Consider the following 16,964-nt stretch of genomic DNA (forward strand, 5'->3'; position numbering starts at 1 on the left):
CTAGCCGCAAACTACATCTTTTCTTCATCCTCAAGCAACAGGCTTACAAGTTTACGGCCATCATCTCCCTTTCCATTTTTCCTACCAACTAGCGGCAACTGCTAACGACACACCATGTCGGCTACGGCAGAGGAGAAAGTTGGGCATGTCAACAACGTCGAACATGTCCCTCAGGAGGTCAATATGCTGCGATCTCTCAGAGGTGTGGCTGCCCTCGAGGTAGCAGGTCGTCTAGAGCCTCCGGTCAAGACCAGCAAGAGGATGATTCAACTTTATATCATGTGTGGATTGATGTTCCTCGGATCCACCATGAACGGTTATGACGGTGCGCTCATGGGCAACCTCCTGGCCATGCCTGCGTTCCAACAACAGTTCGGCGCCACCATCCTCGGGATCAAGACTGGCATCATCTCCAGCATGCTGCAGATTGGCTCGGTATCGGCTCTGCCTGCTGTTGGCCCTTGTGGAGATCTGTTTGGTCGACGAGTGGGCATCTTCATCGGGTGTGCATTCATTGTCATGGGCACCATTCTACAGGGCACCTCACATCACTTGAATCAATTCATGGCCGGGCGCTTCTTCATTGGGTTTGGAGGCACGATTGCCAATGCCATCTGTCCCGCATACGTGGTTGAGTTCGCCCATCCCACCATGCGAGGTAGGATCACGGGAATGTACAACACTTGCTACTACCTTGGAGCTATCCTTGCGGCGGCTGTATTGCGGGGTTGTGTGAACTATACTGGCGACAAATCATGGTTGATTCCAACGTGGCTTCAGATGGCCTTTCCATCTATATTACTGGTGCTTTGCCCTTTTGTCCCTGAATCACCTCGGTGGCAATATTCCCATGGCTATTCCGATGCATGCAAAGCCTCTCTCATCAAATACCACGGTAACGACAATCCTGATTCATTGTGGGTGTCACTGCAGATGAGAGAGTTTGAAGAAGAGCTGGAACTCGACGGAGCGGACAAACGATGGTGGGATTATCGTTCCCTGTTCAACTCGCGTGCCGCGTTGTACAGGGTCGTGCTGTGTGCCGTTGCCATTTCGGCCTTCAGTCAGTGGACTGGTCAAGCTGGCGTGTCATATTTCCTGCCCGGTATGCTCACAACGACAGGCATTACCGACACAGAAACGATTCTCGACATCAACCTGGGGACAACCCTGAGCTCCGGGATCGCCGCTGTGACCGGAGCAAATCTCATGGACCGTTTTGGCCGACGCAAGATCCTCATCACCTGCTGCGCGACTCTCACAGGTATCTGGGCCATCATGGCAGCATGCACAGGAGTCTACTATCAGAATGAGGATGCAACCGCGGCACGGGCATCCGTCGCTTTCATCTTCTTGATCGGCATGGTCTTTAGCTTCGCATACACACCACTGCAGGCAATGTACCCGGTCGAAGTCCTCGCTTACGAGCAGCGCGCCAAAGGTATGGCTCTCCAAAACATGGCGGGAAACGCAGCGGGTCTCGTCAACATGTTTGCCATTCCAGTTGCATTAAAGGACATTACGTGGAAGACTTACTTTGTTTTCCTCGTCACATGCGGCCTGGAAACGGTTTACTACTGGTTCGTCATGGTCGAGACCAAAGGCCACACATTGGAAGAGATGAATGAGATTTTCCGAGCCAAGAACCCCAAACAAGCCAGTTTGATCAAAAAGGACAAGGTCGAGGAGGCCGTGTTGATGGTGAAGGAGGTTGCACAGATGAAAGAGGTGGCGTAGTGTGTGTCTATTTTGAATGATCTCCTACCTCAGCTGGTCATCAGACGAGAAAAGGATCTGCTATGTTCCACAGCTAGACCATTTTGCCGTTAAGTAAATGAAGCAAACGAGTTCAAATACCATTATCCCGCCGGATCTGACGTTAATCTGACCGTTGTGACTCGCTTCTTCGAATCGAAATCTTCTCATCTCCTTTCCTGCTATTCTCACCAGCCAGCTGGCCATCTTGGCTGACTTCAGGGACTCAAAGAAAACATCTTGTTTGAAACAAAAAGAATCAGTCTCGAGTCCATGTTTTTTTTTCTTCTCACCTATGGTGTTTTGGGTGATACTGGCGGGCCAGCCGTGCCCGATGATATCTGATCGGTCCTTGCGAGTATCGAGATCTTCAAGCAGTTTCTTGTGGCACTTTGCAATGCGAGGCAAGTCTTTGGAGCCAGATTCTAAGACAGTGAAACTATTGAAAGAAGACGAAATACTCTGTGATAGATAGGAGTGTGCGAGTAGGCGAGTGATACGGAGTACGAGTACTCCATATCGTTAGTGATGATCCACCAATCAAATTTCCGCTCCTCGAGAGTATGACGGAAGAATGTGGTTTGGAGAGAAACTGCGGTGCTGCCTCTTTACTGACTACAGGAGACACTTCACAATCCCCATACTTCGTAGTCTTTGCGCGCATATTCTCACAGACCATGACGATGGGCCCGAGATCTCGCACTCATCTTCTGCAGCCCTTCATTTGTACCCATTGTCGAGGCAAGGGACGTACTCTTCTGCGACGGCAATCGCGAAACTTTGCTACGTCCCCTTCGACATCATCCGCGGCACCGCCGTCGGGCGAATTGAAATACCTCCAACTTACAAATCGTACACTCATCCGCCTCGCCGGGCCAGACGCCGCGAACTTTCTCTTCAACCTCGTCCCCGCGAGGATCCTGGGCACCGGTGGCTCCTCACGGCCCATCTACACGGCGTTTCTCTCCGCTCACGGACGCATCCTGAACGATGTCTTCATATACCCCCCCACAGCGGACGACGGCGCCAATGGCGAGGAGTGGTTCGTCGAGGTCGACTCGGACAGTGCCGGTGACCTGATGAAACATTTGCGCAAGCACAAGCTGCGGGCCAAGTTCCAGCTGGACAAGGTCGACCCGGGCAAGATGGGGGTCTACTACAACTGGCCCTCCTCCTCCTCCTCCGCAGAGTCGGCACGGCCGACACGAGGTGGCCAGGATCCCAGGCCAGGTATGGGTCTACGGTGGCTTGACGATACCACCACTGCAACAAAACCGGAGGCGGTACGGCGGCTCGAGGACAAAGGAGCCAAGGCTGCCAGTCTGCAGGATTATACGATTCATCGCATACTGAACGGGATCGCAGAGGGACAGACCGAACTGCCCGCCGCCGGCTCTCTGCCTCAAGAAAGTAACATCGACTTCTTCGGTGGCATTGACTTCATGAAAGGGTGCTACCTGGGTCAGGAGCTGACCATTCGGACCCATCACACCGGCGTGGTCAGGAAGCGCATCCTCCCTTGTCAGCTTTACGAAGGAGATCAGCCATTATCGAGTGATCAGCCCCTGCCGGTCTACGAGCCTGATACGCATCTACCCATGCCACCGTCCCAATCGAATATTTCGAAGTTGAATGCTCGCGGTCGAGGGCGAAGTAGCGGGAAGTGGCTCTCCGGAGTGGGAAATATAGGTCTTGCATTGTGCAGACTCGAGATGATGACAGACATTCAGTTGACGGCGGACACGTCGAATTACGACCCAAAGGAGCAGTATAAAGTGCAGTGGGAGGTGGAGGGTCAGGAGGGGAAACAGGAAGTCATGATCAAGCCCTTTGTGCCACAATGGCTCAGAGATGGTGTCGAGCAAAACCTACGAAGGAAGGAGAGAAAGTCCAGACCCGTTGAAGAACAGGATGAAGATGAGGAAGTTGATTAGATCTTGTATAACAAACGAATGTCCCGGAATCTTGACTCCATTTCAAACTTGCTATACGAGAAAGTCCCCATCAAACCAGAATCCGACTTGGGGATCAGGGGAGCCAAGAGACGAGCGCGTGGCGGTCATTGTAGTGTCTGATCCTATTGGGACGACAAGACACCGCTTTGAACTCGCATGTAGTTCAACCTACACTTTTGTGTTTTGGCAGCGACGTCGCCGAATTCCCACCAACATCGTGATGATAATGTTATTTCGACACTCAGATGTGTCTATAGGACAGGACCTGGAGAACATTCAGCAGCACGTCCATTCATCAATCGCAAGAGCCCGGAATTTGTTGATGGGACCTTGAGAAGAGAGCTCTGGCATTCGACCCGGATGCTGCTCAACAGCGTGGCCACCGACAGGTGCTGCAGAACGGAGGCCAAATGTCAACCTTTTGATGCCGGGGTCTCAGGAGACCGTGTCGCAAGCCTTTGTGCTACTCGAAAAATCTCCCGGAATATCCATGCATGGTCACAGTCGTAGTCGTAGTCGACGTATGCTCTTCATTCGTGATGTATTGCACGGGGGATTGATAGAAGCGTTCGTGTTTAAAGGGCTTTCAAGTACCGTCTGGTTCTTTCGACGCGGCCCATTCCACACTCTCGATACCCTCCCACGGGCCCTGGGAGACCACCTTTTTCGCGAGACCGACCGACTTGAAGACGATCACGGCGGTTCCGAGCAAGACTTTCTTGTCTCTCCCTTCGATGCGCCGCTTTTTGTCCTTGAGCACGAGGACATTTTCGACGTCGCCGGCAGAGAAATCTTCCTCCAGGGCGTCCTGGTCGATGTCCAGTCCCTCACCTTCCTTCACCCAGCGGACCTTGACCGAGCGATCTATCGAGTCCGACGGCGTGGTGTTTTCCCGCGCCTGGGCGTCTGTCCTGGCCTGCGCCTCCTGGACTTTCTGCGCCACTGCGGCTTCTCTCCGCCTTCGATTCTCTTCCGCTATCCTCTTGATCTCCAGTTCCCTGTCGCTCCAACTTCTCTTTGCGCCATTGACCGCAGCCGGTGCACCGCCCTCTCTCTTTTCCAGGTCCTCTTTCATCTTCCTCCTCCGGCTTTCCAAGGCGGCGGTCTCGGCGAGACGCCGTTGCCTCGCCTCTCGTGTCTGGTCATACTTTAGTTTTTCAGCGGCATCAGTCAAGACGTTGATCGCGGTCTGGAGAAGTTGGAATCTGTCCAGATTTTCCGGCGTCGGCTTGACTTTGTCAGGATGATAGAGGAGGGAAGTCTTCCGGTATGCACGACGTATCTCAGACTCTGAGGCTGTCGCCGGGATCGACAGCAGTTCATAATAGTCAACAGAGAGGTCCGCATCATTTCCTGGTGCCATCATGACCAGTTCGGCCGAACCAGGCAGGCAGATATCTATGCTAGATGGTTTGAAGTTGCGTTAATCCTGTCGCAACATCTGCAAGGCCGATGCGGCGAAATTTTTACGGAGGATCATATGACTCGTCAACCGCAAGATCATTAAAATGGGTTGCATTCGTATGTTTCCCCTGTGAACTTCGATCCAACACGACGTTCAATTCATTCCCTGCCTCTGAACCTCTTTTCTGTATTCCCGTTTGCTAATGGTGCTGAATGATACTTTATGGACTCGATGTGAGGGTCAATCCGAGTACGGTCGAGGTTATCATCCGCTCTTTACAAGCCAGGTTTGACAATTCCTTTTGATGTCTGGTTTGAACTTGCAGGCAATATACGTTTTCACTGTCTCAATGCCCAATCCTTCATTTCATTTTCTATCTACTCCACTGATGTGCACAATCAATCGTACGAAATATGCATGCAGAGACGCAAGTCAGGCAGCAACCGAATACAACGACCTTGCCTCTATCCAGCCAAGTTGCCTGTGCCTTGCTGATTATTCGGTCAAAGCCAAATCAAATACCTATCGAAGGTGTGGCTACTCTTCCGTTGAGATATGTCCACTAACCAGTCAAGAACACCTGCAGCACCTTCGCAGTGCCATAGTTCGGCAAGAAGCTGACGATTCTTCAAAGTCCCCGAATCTCGGTTCACTTTTCTATTGGCAATCTGCCCATCAAGCATCCGAACGTGAACGACTAGCACTTGTCGACGAAGTTGCTAAGCTGGAGAAAGAACTAGAAATGCTCCAGGGGGGTTCGAGGCGTGCGTCACTCGATGTGGGAGAGCCTTCAGCATTTTTCGCGGGACAGGAACAACCCTACAGGGGTGTAAATGATGACACTGGCGAGGCTGCTAACGACAAAGACAATACTTCTCACCCTACGAATTTTGCTGGTGCGCATGTTGATTGTCTGCCGCTCGTTTGATCGCATCTGCCTGGTTGCTAATTGGTTATAGATCGTCAACAACTTCTCCGAGGCATTTTCTCGCTCAAGCATAACCTTCGTCTTCAAACACCTGACTACGCAAAACTCTCGGCTTCAATTCGACTTGTTACAACCACCATTTACTACGGTATCGTTCCAACAAAACCCGAACACACCGCCCAAAGGATCTCTCCCGACGCCCGGCTAGGTGATCAGCTTGGAAATGTGCTCGAAGACGCCTACCCTTTGATCCTACAAGGGCTATCATTGCTTCAAAGGGAGACTTGTGAGGAGAGTCAATCCATAATCTCTGCAGTCCCGGATGTCGTGAGATTGTTCACAGCCATCCTCTCCGGACTCCATAAGTCTGTGCAGGATGCAGTGGCTCATCGAAAAGAAACGACAGATACACCTGGGCCATCTTCCCAGGACAGACTTGGTAGGTACCAAAACTTTTCAGTCTCGATGGATTGCTCCAAGCAGTTTAGATCAATGAGCACGATTCTCACAAGGATGGTCCTCCACTTGGATCTATCTCAGAATGCACACTGTGAAGCTTTCGAGGGGTTCTTGTGCGCTTTACTTGATCACATGGGATCTTTACTGTCCCTTCTGGTTTTCTCAACGCCTGATCACGAACCAAGATCGGATGTTGGGATTCTCCCACCGAAGGGCTTACTGGGCACACCTCACTCGAATCTTGAGGTGGCGATCGAGTCTGTAAAGATTGAAGGACCATATGTGATATCTGTCCTGCGCGAGGCCACCGATTTCCTCCAGAGCAACATGAAAGTCATGTCTGAAAGATCCTTGTTGCTCTTCACCACGCGAAAAATGCCGGATGATAAAGGCCTGCGGCATGCGGTGGAAGAGAGGCTTCAGAAGACTTTACTTCGGGGAGTATTTGGAGACGACGACGCCACCTTCAGTGGTGGGTTGTGTAGGCATCATCATTTGATCGAACCAGATATGGACAGTCTGATGAATGAGATGAAGCCAGACGCAAACACTTCTGAATGGTTCATTGGTCAGCTATGGGAGCATTTGGGATGGGACATACTATCAGGCCGTGACACTTGTTACTAGTGTATGCATTTTGGCCCTTTTAAACAGACACGAGACCATGATAGGAGTTACATTTGTGCTATTATAGTTATATTTTAGCAAATGACTTTTTGCTTTGCCTGGCGACGATTTCCGACCTCCATGTTTATATGTGCTCCCTGTATATTTTATTATTGCTCAACATATGGTTCTGACTTTGTCTTCCATCCAAGATCAGTCAGAAGGATTCAAAGCTGTAATTTTACAGCCCAAGACTTGCAAATGACGTTTGAACACAGGAGATGCGCGCCCGGAGCCCTTCAACCTAAGTCTTCGACTTTTCTTTTTGTCCCTCGCTTGGTTTTCTCTCCCTTCAAATCTGCCAGGACGCCGCCGTCATGTACGGTTTTACCATCCTTGCGGGCGTCTGAATGCCCCTTGTCGTCGTCCTCACCATCATCACCATCGCTGTCCGAGGTCGAATTGTCGTCGTCGTCGTCGTCGTCAACACCACCACCAGTTACGGTGATGGATCTTTCCCTCCTCTCACTGAGGACACCCAGGCCCAAATTCATTTCGATGTAATGCTCTTCACTGTCGCTGACATCATCTAGCCTCCTGTCCAGTACATTGTCGGGATTTTCCTGGAGGGCCAAGTTTGCACTCTCTATTTGTGGGAGAAAGGTTTGTAATCGTGATCGAAGGTCATTGCTTGTACGACTAGGTACCTCGAGCACACGCCAATCGTCAGCCGGATCAGTAATGTTTTCCTGATCTTCAGATTCATCCTCATCCTCATCCTTATCACCTTCTTCTTCTTCACTCTCTCCCTCCTCTGATGTCGTCTGTTCCTCTTCCGAAGAGCCGGAAGATGAAGTCTGGTCTGGATCTTCTGCCGTTTCGCCAGTGTCCACCACATCCGTGCCAGGAAGTGAAGTCTGATTTTGTTGTGATGCATTTAACGTGGTAGCCGAGGACTGGGGCGATGATGATAGTGGCACATCTCGGTCTTGCCTCTTCTCGACAGCAACTTCGTCGGCATTATTGGCCGACTGAGTTGTGGACATTGTGAGAGAAGATTTCTCTGGCGCTTCAAACCTTGCTCTGGCCACCGAAAGTTTCTCGTGATAATACGTTACGAGGCAGCTGGTAGAATGACCTTGGTGGAAAGAAGAAATGAGCAATAGAAATTCTTAGTATTGAAAAATTCTAATGCTGATAATAATAACGCCCGACGACCATTAAGTCGGGTACTTTGATCCTAAAACAAACCCATTGCATCCGTGCGAGTGAAGGATTCACTCGTATTTCATGTACAGCGTGAATGATTGGTATTTTACCTACAATATGTACTCCATGCCAACCTCGGATACGTTACTGACAGAATCTCATCAGCTCTAACCCCATCCGGTGTAGCAAAAACAACCCTAAATAAATGCATCCTCTTTACTCCTCCCATGCTCAAGCTCCATCACACCCTACACAAAGAAACAAACACCGTCAAACTCCCCAAAACGCCCTGATTAGCAGCCTTGCTGCAGAAACAGCGAATTACGCTCCACAGGTCAGTGCCACTCAATCACCTTCTTGAAGGTCTGCATCACTCGTGCCTTTTCGAGTCGTGATGCTCCGTGATCGATGCCTCTCTGTCCAATTGCCCCGGGCTTCTTCACCTCGACGAGCTCATCGTCTTCCAAATCGAAGCAGACTCCCTCCATTCCTTCTTCGCAGACCGGGTACAGGTTTCTTGTCTTCATGTCGCAGTAAATGCGTTCAGACAAGCTCAGGAAACTCGGTCCCTGGGAGGTAGCGGCGCCACACAGACGTACTGCGCTCGAAATCAGCCTGGCACTCTTGATCAATGTGCCGTCGAATGGCGAACCGCCGGAAATCTGACGCCTCTCGGCGCCAGCACTATTTCCAGGAGCCCAGGTCATGAACGGTGACCTGCACAGGTCCGTGGGGTCCTTGACCTCGTAGCCGATCTGTTCACTTTCTACCGCCAAGTTCAACCGGATGGGGTGGTCTCTTTCCACCCAGACGCAAGGCGGCGCTTGGGTATACCGGTCCTCGGGGAGCACGTATCTGGATGACTCGTAGTAGGCGGCGCCACAGATCCTGCCCAGTTCTCCTGACAACACCCACTCGAAGTGGTCGCCGATCTTGATGCTGACGCCAGCAATGCACACTGGGGACTCGCCGTGGTTTTTGATGGACATCCACAGCGGCGCGGTTTCGTTCCAATGACGGGAGATGGCCGTGTCCTCACTGCTGAATGGCACGAGCACCTCCTCGACGTCTTTGTTTGCGTTGGAACTTCCGCCGTTCCACGCCAGAGCGATTGCCGTGTCCTCACCCCAAGTCTGAAACCCATTGACAAGCGTGAACGTGGCACAAGTGGCCTCCAGGTTGCGTGCCTCTACTTTCGCCTCTCTCAACGGCGAATCGACGTCTTCATACTTGACGCTGGTCTCGTGGGTGATACGCAAGCCAGCGATTGCGGTGACCAGCGAGCCCGCCAATATAGAGCCCGCCAAGGCAACGGCGCTAATGGCGGCACCCATCTTGTTTGTCCAGGTCGATGTAGTTCTGTGGCTGCGGGTGATGATTGCAAGATGATCTTTGAGAAGGATGAGGAAGTTGCAAGAAGCTATCGGACTGGGTGTGTCTTGTGTGTTGAGAGTAGGAAGACATGTCGGAGGCGGAGGACGAGGCAGGCATACATGTATTTTTACCCAGGCATGTCTGATTCTTTTCTTCCCATTTTTCCCGCCTGCTGATTGCGTCATTAACAGGCATTCAACTCAGACGTCCCGGTGTGGATGCGAAGAGGAGCAACACATGTGTGGAAGATGTTGTGATTGCCTCTCCAAACAGCAAAGCACACGCTGGGTAATTCTAAATCTCACTATCCTGGCATAGAGTACATGTTGATGGATCGACTTGAATAAATTCTGGAAACTCACGAATATCGCCCGTGAGAAGAAGAATTTCCGGGTTGTTCGTGAGGTTCTCGGCTAATGATGGAACAGGCAGACAAAGTCGACTCCTTGGTCGCCTTCATGCCTCCACAGAAATTGCTTTTCCAACAACCTCTTCAACAACTCTCGAGGTTCTGGAAGGATATCATGGATTAGTGTATGTGCAGCCTGGGCCGCTATAACTATACCTCTTTGTTCTTTGTGCACAGCAAACACTAGGCAACATTCTACGTCTTCACAAAACCTTCACAACACTTTCACACAAGGACTGCAATTTTGCCCCACCTGGGCCGTTAGCACTTGAGTCTAGACTTTGCTATTCTCTGCGATTTGGTAGCGACTCGGTGCATTTGGAGGAATTACGTCATCTCTTGGTCCTTATTCTAAAGTCGTTATTGCTACGAGATAGCCTCAAAGTCTATGGGAACGATAAAGCCAAAAAACTTCAGTGCTAAGAGACAGTAGTGAGGCACAATAAAGAATGCTGGCGTCTCGTGACACGACCTCTGCTAGCAACACTGTAAGGCTCCTTTTTCGTTGACTGGAGTGAATAGGTTCACTTCCTGGCCTCCGTCATGATTAAAAAGAACCACGACAAGAGAGACATGCCGAGCAAAAAAAAAAGGGGGGGGGCTTCGGACGAGGCTGAGGCTGAGGCTGAGGTGGGAGCCTTGGCAATTTGACCCCCCCCTTTTTAATTCTCAGCCTGCTATCAAACTCCCAACACATCTTTGAATCTGCTATATCTTTCAGAACGCTTCACAGCGGTGAACTGCTTCATTGTGATGAACGCTCTACAGCGGTGGTCTAGATTCATGCTTCACCTCTCACCCACACGCACCATGGCCGACTCTTCTTCCTTAATTTCATTTTCTCACTTCATGATAGGTGAGGATTTGCCAGAACATCAGGCTTTTGGAAAACGAAAAGTCGATATCCTGCCATCGAGAAGAGCTAGGGACAGATTTAGACTCGACTGTGAGTATTGCATGCAGCTCCACGGTCACCTCCACATCGACGTCTTCATGTCTCTAAATGAACTTTTCGTCAAAGTCTCGCCTTCAACGCCTTGAGTTCCAAGAAGGGGACGCGAGTCTGAAAAAAGATGATTTACCTACTGAGATTCTGCTGGCCGTCCATCCATAAGAAGAATCTCCATGCCTAACACAGTGCGTGACTAACGTTGTTGCATATATTACAGACCTCGACACACACACACACACACACACACACACACACACACACACACACACACACAACTTGCTAACCCTCGGACAGACGGACTTTTGCCCTGTTGCTTCTCCCATCAGGCACAAGACGAAACCTGGAAAAATCACTTGGGCAGAGGACCAGGGGTTTGGCAAATTTGATCCAAAGTCGCCATGATGGACCTAGTCGTTTTCGTTTTGGCTGCGGCCATGACGGTGTTTCCGACCTGTCTCGGTGTTGGTGTCGGCCTTCTTCCTCTCGGCCTTGGTCTGGTTGCTGTTGGTGGTTCCGTGTGTGTTTTGGCCCTCGAAAACACCGTCACGACGACAATCGATACATCATACACCTCCTTCACCACCACCGCCGCTACGGTTTCCGGTCCTTCATCGGTTGCTGCTCTCAAACCGACACTCAACGGCGATGATCAGATCACCACGACCCCGACGGCATTGTTCATCATCACTCTCCTCCCGACCGGCTCCGAAACACGTCCCACCACGACTACTCTCGAAACAATCACCATCTTGGACATTCCAATCTCAATTTCAATTCCAACCCCTTCTGTGATGATAACTTTGACGGACAACGCTACCACGGTCACTGTGGCCATCACATCACCGACCAACATTCTCTCGGCTGTGTCTTCACCCTCGACACCTCATCCTCTTCCTCCTCCTCCTGCTCCACCTCACACCAGCGGCGGCAGTGATAAACAACTCTACCCCACAGGGTTCATCGTGGTCACAGTATTTGCCTGCCTGGGGGCGTCATGGTTTATTTTTTGCGTCGTCGTCCTGCTCATTCTGCGTCACCGACAACATCAAAAAGACCGGCGTCGAGAGGGCGCGGTGGCGACGATGACACACCGGGATCGTGGTCTCGACAAAGAAGAAGACACATACACCGACACGATCAACCTCGACCACACTGCCACTCCATCGCCGTTCGGCTCTCCTCCCGCTCGTCATCCAGAACCTGCTTTGCCCTCTCCAACACTCCAGAGCACTCCCATCAACGCACCTAGCCCTCCGGCCCTCCACCGTCGTCGCACGCGTCCCCACCTCTGGTTCGACCCCACCGTCCTTTGCTCGACACCACAGTCATCACGCCACAGAACGAGTAGCCTAATGGCCATCCCTCCATCTCCCTCTCCCGAGACCGATGCGTCCGTTTATGGTTCTTTGATTGGAAGAGAGTCTTCTTCTTCTCCTCCTCCTCCTTCTCCACCTCCACCACCACCACCCAGCGACGTCGTGGCCGCCGCTGGAGCGTCGTTCATGACCCCCGAGGAGGTTGAACGATGGGGTCGTTTCGGAGAGGACATCAACCCCCAACCCGACGAGTACTGGAGTGTCTTGTCGTTTGGAGATGCCAGTGAAGTTTTTGGTCTGGTGGAACGTCCTGTCGGTGTTCGTCATTCTGTCTAGTTTGGCTGAGCTGGTCACCCACCTGCCTGACCTGGGTTAGATGAGTGCACGTCAAGCGCAAGCAAACAAACAAACAGCGTCGGGGGGGGATTCTTCTACGTTGGCCATGTCGTCACTCTCAAGTACCTGGTACCGGGGCGATTCCATTGCACCGTGTTCGAGCAACGCATGTGTTTTAAGATCGCGCGCGTCCAAACAGGGTCGACTCGGAGATGGTGTGCTCATACAGACAAACGAACAAACAAACAGTAGTACGACAAGGGTAAAAATTTAAACTGGAGACGACCTTGTTCTCACACTACCAAACAGTAGGAAGATCTTTCAAAAAAGGTCAATTAACCAAGGTCGATAGACACGGTGCGCTCGTGGGTACAATGAGGTTTAGTTTGTGGTGTATACATACCAACAAGCAGATGGTCGTTTGCTCGCCGTCACCCATATCCTCCTTTGTGAACCTCGTCGTTCTTTGTGAAACGTTGTGTACACCCCTTGAATGACTGACCACGTTACAAAAGTTCAACCAACTACCGTTAGACAGGTAGGAGTAGTCATTATTCATGTGTAAGCCACTTCACTTCTTTACCTAGGTAGGTACCTACAATACAATACATGCGATCGTCCTCAGCACCAACACCAACTCTCCCCGTCATCGCTTCCATCAACCTCAGAGGTCTCCTCCGTATCATGACCTTTCCCCTTCTTCTTCTTCTTCTTCTTCTTCTTCATCATCATCATCATCATCCTCATCCTCACTGACTCACTTCCCCTCCCCATCCAACACCACCTCCCCACTCACTAACCCCCTCTGACCATCAACTGTCGTCAACGTTTTTTGGGGGGGCATACACCTTTCGCTGAAATGTTGACCTTTTTGGTGTGTTATCTACAAAATATAAAGACGTAAATATGCTTCTCTTCTGATACTACCTTTGTTGGGGTACCCTTTCTCAAGAGAAAGGAAAAGGGTAGGGGGCCTCTCATCGAATCACTGGAACAAGGAAGCACAGAGAGTGTAAAAAGAGCGACACGGTTTTCAAGCACCAATGAACGGCTTTTGTGACCAGCCCAAATATTAATTGCCAATGCGCTGGTAGAACAAGAGATAAGCGACCTTGTTGTCCTTGATCCCTTGCTTCGGGTTCGGGGTCTGCTTTCCCGAAGAATCCTTCGCTGGGGTTGCTGTGCCATTCACGACACTGCTCAATGTCGATTTCGACCTTGAGTGACCGTTGACTTGACTCCAAACTTTGTCAGGCCCATCTTCATCATCCTCGTCCTGATCAATCTGCTCGAATCTGTTTCCACTGGCTTTGTGTCGTTCCAGAGCAGCGGCCAAGACCTTCGGATCCTCTTCACTTCCACCTTCAGCGACATCTTCCGCCCGGATACGTCGAAGCAAGGTATCGTCCATACGGATCCATTCACGACCGTCTTGACGACGAATGTCCACGGTATAGTGACCGCCATTAGCGTTCTTTCCGTGGTGGTAAATGACTCCTGTCAATTGATACTTGGGTAATCCTCCATGCGCAATGTACTTGTTGCGAGCTTGCATTGGGAAAGCCTCCTTGGGAATCTCGAGCTCGAGAGGATAGCCGACCTTCTTCCAGATCTTTTCAGCACGTTTGGTAGTATTGTCATAGTGAAACCTCTTGAGATGAAGGATCAACAAAGGAGGTAGGGTGTCGATAAAGACCTGTTTGGTTGCAGTGGCTTTCTGTCCTCGTGTGGTGAAGAAGTCACCCTGCATACTTTCTGGCCGTGTTAGGCCTTTCAAAGCATCAATGATATTGTGCACCTGAGGCGAGCCAATGTCTAGTTGCAGAGGTGAGTAAGGCTCCAGGGTCACGGATAATTTGTTTCCTGAAATTTTGAGCTCTGAACGAAGTTTGCCGCCAAAGATATTGTTGATAGGCGACTCGGTCGAGATTGATCCCGACGATCGGGTCACAGAAGGTTTCTGCTTATGGCCGACTTCCATCCAGCCAGCCTCTGCATCCGGCTGTTCAGAAAAGTTGGAAACGCTTCCGGCCGGGGTTGTCCTGCCTGAGTTGGAGCTAGGGCCCGTCTTCATGGCTCGCGCACATTCTTCGTGTAATTCTTCCAACAGAAATCCAAGAAATTCTTGGGCGTCTTGCTGATGACCTCTTCGCATTTCTCGGAAGCGTGGTAGATCTTTGATCGCTGAGTAGACATATTCTGGAATAAAGGAATCGCCGTAGTTTTCATAATCATCTGGTTTGAGCTGAAGACGGAGCTGCTCGACATTCTTGGCGGAACAAATTACAGGATATTCTTGCACAAACATAACAATGGCATCAATTAAGGGAGTGTCACTTTTGAAGGCATGGCGGGCTCTCTGGGCCACCTTGGCCAGAAAGTCGTAGAAAGGCAGGCAAAAGACGAGGACTTGCAAAACCTAGCCAGGTTAGTTGTGGCTGACATTCAAGATAGTGAGAAGACTTACAGAGTTCATGTAGCACATATTGCCAGTGTTCACAAGCCCACGTGGCTTCAAGAAAGATATCTTTATCGGAGGTTCAATGCCGGAATTCATGTCGTTGAGCACATCGGACAGAGCCTCGCTTCTCCCGATTCCGGAGCCAACGGCTGAAGGTTGAGAAATAGCCGACGCGAAAGATCCAGCCTGTGTGTTGTTGGATCGGAAGAGGTTCGCCCATGATTTCGGTGCTGGCGGGGCAGAGGCGACAGGAGAGGTCCCCTCAGCGGTGGCCTGCTTGTCATCTGAACTCTCGACCACAGCTGTCACTTCCTCCTTCTCTGCTGATGAGGGTGCTGGGTCCGAGAGCTTTGTCTGGGTCGAGGCAATCGAGTCTCTATGTGATCTCCGTGCAGCAGTTGGACTAGGAGGGAGAAGGGGTACCGCAGGCAGAACCGGTCCTGCTAGACGGGCTTTTGGTTGTGTGGGTGTCTGTTGGGATTTTGCAGATGTCGCGCCGGCTGCGGAAGCAATGGAGCTTGGCTGCGTTGAGACAGCGTCGGAGGGGGTATCTGACGGCAAGGGTGTTGACACCTCTGACGTGGTTGGCTCTGTCGACGGTATTTCACCTGGTTCTACCTCCTCCCGCACTTCTTCAGTCTCTGTGGGAGACGCTGCGACAGGCTCCGGAGCAGGGTAAACCACTGGTGAGGTCCCTAGCTTCGACCGAAGAATGCGGCGTCTTTGACGGGGAGCACGAGGGGGGAACGCTTGATCTTGGACTGATAGCCAAGGAATCTGCCAACACTCAGCACTTGATTCAGACAAGATTTGGGACTGTACTCACTGGTGGTTCAAATGGTTCATGTGGGATCTCTGCCAACGGACTTTGTACCCTTTGTTGGGGGGCCGGGGAGATTGAGGGCGACACTCCCTCTTTCTTGGTATTCACAGTGCTTGTGGTGCTCAGAGGTGGAGAAGGAGGTGTTTGTACGAGAGTGGTAGAGGTGGTGGAAGCTGAGCTGGAAGCTTGGGGAGGAATAGATGATGGACCCTGAGGCAAACGCGGCGAGGAGTGGGCGTGAGGCTGTGAAGGCACAATCATCGGCCCATGGTGAGGAGCATACTGCGGCGGCGGCATAGGCTGCTGAGGGTAATATGGAGGTCGCTGACCATGCATGGGGTGCATATGATGTTGTTGATATCCGTACCAATTTGGCGCGTAATGCTGGGAATATTGAGGCATCATCGGACCCAGCTGCTGAGGATAGAAAGGCTGATAGCCTGGATGAGGCCTCAGGGGAGACGGGTATGAGCCATCATGCCGTCTCTGAGGAGGCTGCATAGGCATGGGGTGTTGCCCATACGGATGGTGGTTTTGTTGCATGATTGAGATCGCGTTATGACTTTGTTCGCCAGGACATTGTGCTCATTGCAGAGGATGCGCGTCGTGTCTAAGCTGCTTCTGTCTTTTCCTGTGTCCTCTCACACAAGCTCCTATTCACTACCCATATTCAGGTCCTCCGAATCAATTAGGTAGAGAAACGTCTTTCGCGGGAAGTGACTGTTGCGTCGTCGAACCAAACGGACAGGCGGAGAAGGAAATTAAAATTATGGGCCAGGGTGAGAAACGAAGCAAGAAGTGAGAGGAGAGATGAATGAAGATGCGCGGAAAAAGACCCTCGCGATGGTGAATGAGGTTGACTTGGTGAATGAGTGCGCAGACAAAATACGTGGTACAATGATGAATGGCAAAGTGTAGTCAGTCGTATGGGCGCAATCCGTCTGGGTCAAGTTGCTCTTCTGAGCACCAGTTAATT

At 51.2% G+C, this 16,964-nt stretch overlaps 5 protein-coding genes across 6 annotated transcripts; 3 read left to right on the plus strand and 2 right to left on the minus strand.

Moving 5' to 3' along the window:
* Window positions 1-114: 114 nt before the first annotated feature.
* On the plus strand, window positions 115-1,737 carry PV06_08807 (uncharacterized protein; the record flags this gene model as incomplete). Its single annotated transcript, XM_016410183.1, has 1 exon — window positions 115-1,737. One exon carries the CDS (start codon window positions 115-117, stop codon window positions 1,735-1,737), a length of 1,623 nt encoding a protein of 540 aa, XP_016259205.1.
* Window positions 1,738-2,375: 638 nt separating this feature from the next.
* On the plus strand, window positions 2,376-3,978 carry PV06_08808 (uncharacterized protein). The gene has a single exon (XM_016410184.1). It carries the CDS (start codon window positions 2,433-2,435, stop codon window positions 3,687-3,689), a length of 1,257 nt encoding a protein of 418 aa, XP_016259206.1. The 5' UTR covers window positions 2,376-2,432; the 3' UTR covers window positions 3,690-3,978.
* PV06_08809 (uncharacterized protein) lies at window positions 3,653-5,107 on the minus strand. Its single transcript, XM_016410185.1, has one exon. The coding sequence runs from the start codon at window positions 5,074-5,076 to the stop codon at window positions 4,297-4,299; it is 780 nt and encodes a 259-aa protein (XP_016259207.1). The 5' UTR covers window positions 5,077-5,107; the 3' UTR covers window positions 3,653-4,296.
* A 163-nt stretch (window positions 5,108-5,270) lies between these two features.
* On the plus strand, window positions 5,271-7,187 carry PV06_08810. Of its 2 annotated transcripts, none has more exons than XM_016410186.1 (3): window positions 5,271-5,646; window positions 5,691-6,026; window positions 6,075-7,187. In XM_016410186.1, exons 1-3 carry the CDS (start codon window positions 5,529-5,531, stop codon window positions 7,127-7,129), a joined length of 1,509 nt encoding a protein of 502 aa, XP_016259208.1. In that variant the 5' UTR covers window positions 5,271-5,528; the 3' UTR covers window positions 7,130-7,187. The 2 variants fall into 2 exon arrangements, with proteins under 2 accessions (XP_016259208.1, XP_016259209.1); XM_016410187.1 differs by having other exon boundaries at window positions 5,691-6,011.
* A 6,213-nt stretch (window positions 7,188-13,400) lies between these two features.
* PV06_08811 (uncharacterized protein) lies at window positions 13,401-16,939 on the minus strand. Its single transcript, XM_016410188.1, has 3 exons — window positions 15,992-16,939; window positions 15,172-15,942; window positions 13,401-15,123 (listed from the first exon to the last, which is right to left on the minus strand). Exons 1-3 carry the CDS (start codon window positions 16,529-16,531, stop codon window positions 13,777-13,779), a joined length of 2,658 nt encoding a protein of 885 aa, XP_016259210.1. The 5' UTR covers window positions 16,532-16,939; the 3' UTR covers window positions 13,401-13,776.
* Between the last annotated feature and the right edge of the window lie 25 nt (window positions 16,940-16,964).

The sequence above is a fragment of the Exophiala oligosperma genome (genome assembly GCF_000835515.1).
Source record: "Exophiala oligosperma strain CBS 72588 unplaced genomic scaffold supercont1.9, whole genome shotgun sequence".
NCBI lineage: Eukaryota > Fungi > Ascomycota > Eurotiomycetes > Chaetothyriales > Herpotrichiellaceae > Exophiala > Exophiala oligosperma.

What these genes read in the sequence shown, in the direction of transcription:
- PV06_08811 (XM_016410188.1), bottom strand. Translation starts at nt 16,531, where the DNA reads ATGCAACAAAACCACCATCCGTATGGGCAACACCCCATGCCTATGCAG. An exon ending in ATGAACCATTTGAACCACCA is followed by an intron (nt 15,943 to 15,991) that starts GTGAGTACAGTC and finishes GAGTGTTGGCAG; the next exon opens with ATTCCTTGGCTATCAGTCCA. An exon ending in ATATGTGCTACATGAACTCT is followed by an intron (nt 15,124 to 15,171) that starts GTAAGTCTTCTC and finishes TAACCTGGCTAG; the next exon opens with GTTTTGCAAGTCCTCGTCTT.
- PV06_08808 (XM_016410184.1), top strand. Translation starts at nt 2,433, where the DNA reads ATGACGATGGGCCCGAGATCTCGCACTCATCTTCTGCAGCCCTTCATT.
- PV06_08810 (XM_016410186.1), top strand. Translation starts at nt 5,529, where the DNA reads ATGCATGCAGAGACGCAAGTCAGGCAGCAACCGAATACAACGACCTTG. An exon ending in AAATCAAATACCTATCGAAG is followed by an intron (nt 5,647 to 5,690) that starts GTGTGGCTACTC and finishes TAACCAGTCAAG; the next exon opens with AACACCTGCAGCACCTTCGC. An exon ending in TGCTGGTGCGCATGTTGATT is followed by an intron (nt 6,027 to 6,074) that starts GTCTGCCGCTCG and finishes AATTGGTTATAG; the next exon opens with ATCGTCAACAACTTCTCCGA.
- PV06_08809 (XM_016410185.1), bottom strand. Translation starts at nt 5,076, where the DNA reads ATGATGGCACCAGGAAATGATGCGGACCTCTCTGTTGACTATTATGAA.